Source organism: Pogona vitticeps, chromosome 2, assembly GCF_051106095.1.
Source record: "Pogona vitticeps strain Pit_001003342236 chromosome 2, PviZW2.1, whole genome shotgun sequence".
In the NCBI taxonomy this organism is placed as follows: Eukaryota; Metazoa; Chordata; class Lepidosauria; order Squamata; family Agamidae; genus Pogona; species Pogona vitticeps.
Genome location: NC_135784.1, coordinates 40,335,094 through 40,341,525, shown reverse-complemented (window position 1 = coordinate 40,341,525; position 6,432 = coordinate 40,335,094). Strand labels below are relative to the sequence as shown.

The 6,432-nt window shown below is 38.0% G+C and overlaps 1 protein-coding gene across 9 annotated transcripts in view; it reads right to left on the bottom strand.

The window, feature by feature from the left end:
- Nucleotides 1-1,491: 1,491 nt before the first annotated feature.
- Nucleotides 1,492-6,432, bottom strand: part of ATXN7 (ataxin 7) — a 174,239-nt gene continuing 169,298 nt past the window's right edge. For all 9 annotated transcript variants that reach the window (XM_072989355.2, XM_072989352.2, XM_072989356.2 and 6 more), the window contains one exon: nucleotides 1,492-6,366. In XM_072989355.2, the coding sequence (XP_072845456.2) occupies nucleotides 6,349-6,366 (18 nt within the window). In that variant the 3' untranslated portion in view covers nucleotides 1,492-6,348. The remainder of the gene's footprint in view (nucleotides 6,367-6,432) is intronic.

Below are 6,432 nucleotides of genomic sequence, written 5' to 3'. Positions count from 1 at the left end.
TACTGCTGTAGTAGCTAGAGGGGAGTTGGATTCTGGACCAGAAGTTGTCCAAAAGATGACATGAAATAATCAAGATGTGGTGTAAAAACGTTGATATAAGTCTGCTATATATTATTGTCTAGCCTTTGCTATTTTTATACTTGGATGCTAAGAAACATGACTAATTTGGGGGACAACATTTGGCATATTTTATTTTCTGGGTCTGTTTCAGCTATCCAGAGTAGTCTTTATGAAACTGTAGCACATACTCTGGTCTGAAACCCATCTTGAACTTAGTTCTCATAAATTTAGAAAACAAAACAATTGTACTGTTCTCCTGGAAATATACTTGTCTTTCAAATTGCTATTGAGCCCAATCCAGACCGTGCTTTTTATATAAAATACTTTATGGTATGCCTAATATGAACAGAGCTGACTGTAGGATCCCATGTGTCAGGAGCTCAATTTTCCACTTGACCTCCTGGAAGAAATGACAGCCTGTGTGGCCTTGGGCAAGCTGCATAGCCCCAGAGAACCAGGGAATAGGAAACCCACTTTGAGTACTCTCGGCTTAGAAAACCCTGGACGGGGGTAATTATAAGTTGGAACTGATTGATGGCATGAAATAAAAAACCTAAGAATTACCCCAAACCAAATTTATATCACTGAGCTGAATATATGAAGCAGAGACTACAGACTTCAGGATCTTGTAATCACTTGTCACCTACAGCTTTTCCACATCCTTTCCCCATAAACAAAGGAACTGGTGGGAAGCGAGTAGAATGGAAGAGGCAGTACCTTTCATGTCACAGTGAACTGGAAGATAGATTCTTGGCAGCTGCACAATCTTTTCCCACTGCCAGGGGCCTCTAAAATGCAGAACAATGTAGGTGAAGGATTCTTCCCTTTTCCTGAGTTACAAAGAATGGTCATGAATGGCATAATCTGTGTTTTCATTTCAAGCAGGATTTGGAGGGCATCCAAAAGCACCAGTTCTTACTACATGTGATGAGATCCCGGTTTCCCAAGCAGGTTGCTTTTTCAAATCTTCGAGAATGCATGCAGCATGAAGGGGTACTCAGTTTGTGACGTGTCTCTCAATACCTAGACATCCCTTATACTACAGCCATTCCACAGAATCACACACAATTGCATTTGAGATGCTTGCAGGGAGTTAAAGCAGACTTGAGATACACATCACCTAATAAGCTTCTAACACAGGCATATCACAATTCAAGCCATTGTGATGTTCCCCTCTTACTGTTCATAAATCCTCTACCCTTTATCTCAGAAGTGGTCATAAAACAAGATATTAAACCTGTTTTATGTCTCTTGGATTTACTGGAACCGGTGGGTTTCTTTGCAAGAATGACTTATCTTTGCCTTCAAATATTTCATTTTTCCTAGTTATGCATATAAAGCAGAAATGTATTGTGCACCTCACGGAAACATTCTAGCCATGTTTTAATTGCATCTGCATGCTAATTTCCTAGTCATGAAGCAAAAGCACAATTTTTTTTCTTATAAATAGTATAAATTATTTTATTTACAGAAACTTGTTACAAAACAAATAGACTATATTTCTTTTTCTTCTTTTAAATATCCAAAGTATTTTTTCTACCCCATGACATTTGTTCATGTACTATACAGCAGCCAACACAAAAGTTCAGCTCTGAGCAGATGCTCTTGAATATGTATACAAATTATCAAACTATTCACACATTTTACACAGGAGATTGCTTCCCCACCCCCACCCCTCTCTAGGGAGCCAGGCTGAACTCCAAAAGCAAGAAGCTTCCATGGCCTACATTCTCATCGACATTATGTAGTGCTCATTAAAAAATAACAATAATCACCTTTCATAAAAAGTAGGATAATTTGCACAAAGCATTTAAAATAAGTTTTTTTTTCTGCTGAAGGAAAAGCAGAACAATCTTTTCAAGTCCAATCCCCTTCACCGTACAATTCCCCATTCCCCAAAAAAAAGACAAACAGAAAAGAAAGAATCCTTGGCAATAGTAACTCTTGCCGGAAGACAACTTACCGGGAAGATGATGCGTTGAAATCACACCTGGAGCACAAGCTCTGACCCCTTCCCATACAGACTTCCTTGGAATGAACTTGGATTTTTTAAAAAAACAAAACTTCGCAGTTCATTTCCAATGAAGCTTGTATATTGGAGAGAGGCTGTTGGTGGCTTGTGTCGGTAGTCTGTAAAACTGCTTTGAGAGGTAACTTTTCCCATAATACAAAATAATGTCAACATTCTGTTATCTAAATTTCTAGCTGATAGAAACAGAAAAAGAACAATTCAAACTTAATCATTTAAAATATAACCAGAACCTTTGGCATTATTTATGAACTGGGGACTTGCTTCAGTCAGACCTTTTTGCTTTGTTTTACTTTTTATTATTTCCCTGCATCCTCTCTCCCTCATTAATGGAAAGTCGTAAGTAGGTGGGAAAAGCAAGCTCCAAATTTTTTTCAACAGAACATTCAAGTCTTTAAAGGAGAAGCTGTCTAAAAAACAGTCCAAGCTTAAAATCTAGATATATAAATCAGGCACTTTCAGTTTTTCCATTAGTTTTAAACCATGTGAAGACTCACACAGATGTGCATGTGTGGGTACACACATGTGCACATACATATGCACACAAATGCTAAAAAGAAAAAAAGAAGCAGTGTATCACAACTAAATCTAGTCTTCTGAGACTCAGGCAACTGTAAGCAATGTTGTTTATAACCAGAGCAGGCCAACAATATGCAGCCAAATGCCACAGTGCCTCACCCCTTAAAGAGGGGCATGGCAACTGTGACATAGGACGACCACCTCAGAGCCTTCTTCATTTGTATCCAGCAGCTCCCAAGACATTAAAAAGGGACACAACCCCCCCCCCCCCGCCCACTCCCCAGAGGCATCCCTTAAAAACTGCAAAGTAGGCATGTTACTTATTGGCTTGGCAGTGAACCACTTCAAATTATAAAAAAGGTATTTGCTTTTTTTCTTTTTAATTAATAAATACTAGATGATTTTCAATTGTACCAAAACTGGATATAAGAAAAAAAGACCTGTGCAAAAATACATATTTAAATATGTACAATCAATTAACAAAATATGTCTTCTGGAATAGGGATACTTCAATATTTATAATAGAACAAGAAATTCCAAAATAAAGATACAAAAGTATGGGTTTCATTATTTTTCGTGTAATTCTTTGTTCATCATTGCAACAATTTCTTTAGGTTAAGAAAACTGCAGGAGTCATAATGAGAAGCTGGAAAGACTATAAAAAATTGTATCTCTTAAATTAATACCAAAATCTTCCTAAGAAACAACCCCAGCCACTGCAAATCTTGCAAGATAAATTAATTTGAATTTTCCTTAGTTATTTACATTAAGAATGTTGTCAGAGAACAAAAGCGTCAAAAACAATTATTCATTACTAAGCCCCAAAAATGGAATATTGTTTGTTATAATAATAAAGCAAGTCTACACTTTGAGGGCAGGCATAAATTAAGATGTCCTCTGGTTCTATTGATGGCAAGTTTTCAATTTATAAACCATTATAGACACACAGAACACAATTCCACCCCAGAATGTCTCTTACATGTTGTGCCCCACTGAACGCACAAAGAGCATGGCTGTGTTTGTGTAGAGCTCCCATACTTTCAACATGGCTTGTAATGCAGACATTCACAGTGGGAATTGGGCCCAAGGCTGCAACCCATTGAAATTAGACACAGTGGTTAACTACTGATTTTTTTTTAATAGAAATCTGCATTTTTCCCCAAGGAGCCTGGAACTTGCTTTGATGCTTTTGGAGCAACACAATATCTATATAACAAACATGTTTGAGTACTTAAAGCCACTAAAGTTTAACTTATGCAAAATTTGTCATCCTTTGAAGATAAATCTATCAAAACCAAATTGCACTTGTGATTGAAAATATCGAACACGTGGGGTGGAGCCTTTGTCAAATTTCTCTACAGAGCAGATACATTACTTTGGTTCTCTCGTCTCACTCCCTAAATAAGCCAATTAAGAAATTTTGACATTTTATAGATTCCTCTACAAACTGAAGGGCTGTTTGTCACTTCCCCTACCCCCCCAGTATTCAGACATTTTAAAAAATATTTGCATAATTATCATCATCCTCATCCAAAGTATTTTTCCCCTAAAAACAACACATGATCTTTTGTGAATTCAAGGCTTTAGAGAGTTGTCTGCATAGAGTCTTGTTGCTTCATTGTGTTTTAATAATTCAGTACCAGATTTCATGTTGATTTGAAAACCTCAGCAAGTAAAAAGAAATCAACCAATGAGGGAAAAAAACTCACAAAAAAACCCAGCAGCTGCTGCTTGGGGCGGCTTTAGAATCCCTGATGTGCAATGCACCACAGAATAGGGAGAGAAGCTGGGTTGAGTTTACTAAATAGGCTCAGATTGTCTTAATCTCAGCAAGATCTGGTGCCCTTTTAAGGCAGAAATCTACAGGCACATTCCACACAGAGCTACTCTTGCACAAGCCCTATTGAGGATCCAGATAATCATGGTCCTTCCCCCCCCCCCCAGTGAGTTTTAACTTTTTGGCAATGTGATTATCAAGTGGAAGGGATACAACAGAACTGGGTGATCTGACAAAGTTCCAAGATGCAATGGGTTCTGCAGTGAGCATCTAGTATGCTGAACACAGTCTGCAGCTAGCTGGCGATATCAGATAATCTAGTAGCACTTGATGATTGCAGAAGTGACTTCTCACTGGGGTGGAAATTACTGTCTGAACTCACAATTCAACACATAGTCCAATAAATGAACAGGAAATGCATTTTTTCAGCCTCGTAGAAGAGGGGCTTTGCATGGATTATGCCCAACAGTTTGGATTTATTATTTCCCTTCCTTTCTAGGTCATACTTTAAGGAGTCACTATTTTAAAAATATCTAGATCAAATGATAATATTAGAGCCCTTCTAACAATTTAACTTCCCCTCTGAAAAGTTTTTTTCATAGGCTTAAAGTGAACATTTGGGACTGGATGACATACTTGGAATACCCCCTCTGTGTACATGATGGCAATACACAGTGGAATTTAACACTGAGCTCAGAATTTGAAGTGGCACTTAATGCAGTCATCAGAAAAATCTGAAACATTGACTTTAGAAAATGGAGTTTTAATCAGGTTGTGAGAACAAGGTATCAATTTAGTAAAAAGTCTTTCAAGAAATAAAGCACTGTTTTCAAAATGTTTGCAATTCTGTTTTATAAGGATGGTGTTCTTTCTTTTTTTTTTCTTCCAAAGGTTGGATGGTACAACCAACTTTGATTGGCATTTTCTACTCTTCTCTATCCACCTCAAAACAACAAAGGCTTATGGCATACAGTATAGGTCAAGAAATATTTTCTTTGGGAATAGTTTTAGAGGTCATTCACAATTTTGGATTTGGGAGTGGTTTATTTGTATGTTTTAAAAGGAACACAATTTTATTCAAAATCAAGCAGGTACACGCCTCCTCCAAACAATGCCACTATGCACCCTCCATTCATTTCAGTGGGTCTTGGATAAAGGCCCAGACAAGGTCTACTGGAATGAATGGAGGATACCAAGCAGTTGGGCTTAGTGGATGCTGCCCATACAATTATTCTGTACCATGTGATTTCACTATTGTAACATGTGTTTGTTTTTTTCATTTTGGAGTGACGGCCACAAACGTGTGTGTGTGTGTGTGTGTGTGTGTGTGTTTTAGAACTCCTGGCAGCTTCTTATCCCAAATTATTTGCAAAAGGCTGGGCAAAATGTAGACTTCGTTTCTAAATTGTGCTATTTTTGCATTCCAATCAAGGAACATTGCTATGAAACACTAAAGCCATATTCCCTTCTTGAGGGCTTTTTTTAAAATTGTGCCTAACACATTGTGCCCCCTTTATTAGGGGTTTTCACTAGACAGTGTCAGTGTGGCAGTTAGCTATGCCTACGACACTATCAGAAGAAAAAAAAAACTAGTCCAAAGTAATGTTCTTTCCCAAACATTGCTTTGCCCAACCAATCTAGATCAAATAGTGGCAAGATGATGTACTCCTGTAAATAACATCTCACAGGGATTTGTAGCAAGCAGTCCAGACTACTGGTAACACTGATAGGAACAATCCTGTGGCTGAACAGCAATCCAGTGTCCATTTCCAAGCTTCACTGCTACAGACATGGCTTCAGGGAAACTCCTTGATTGTGTGACAGTCTAGTAGATCTCCACACCTGAGGACCGTGGGAAGCTGGGAGAACTCAAAAGGCATCTTGGAGTCCAGAATTTCCAGATGGAGATTTTTCCCCCGCTTGTAGTGAAAATAATCCAGTTCTACCATGGTACTGTCAACTGTTAGGGACGAGCCTTTGGCTTTTTACACAAAAGGGGAGAAAAAAAAGATATGTAAGTATTTAGTTGTAAAGCCATATCCAATGA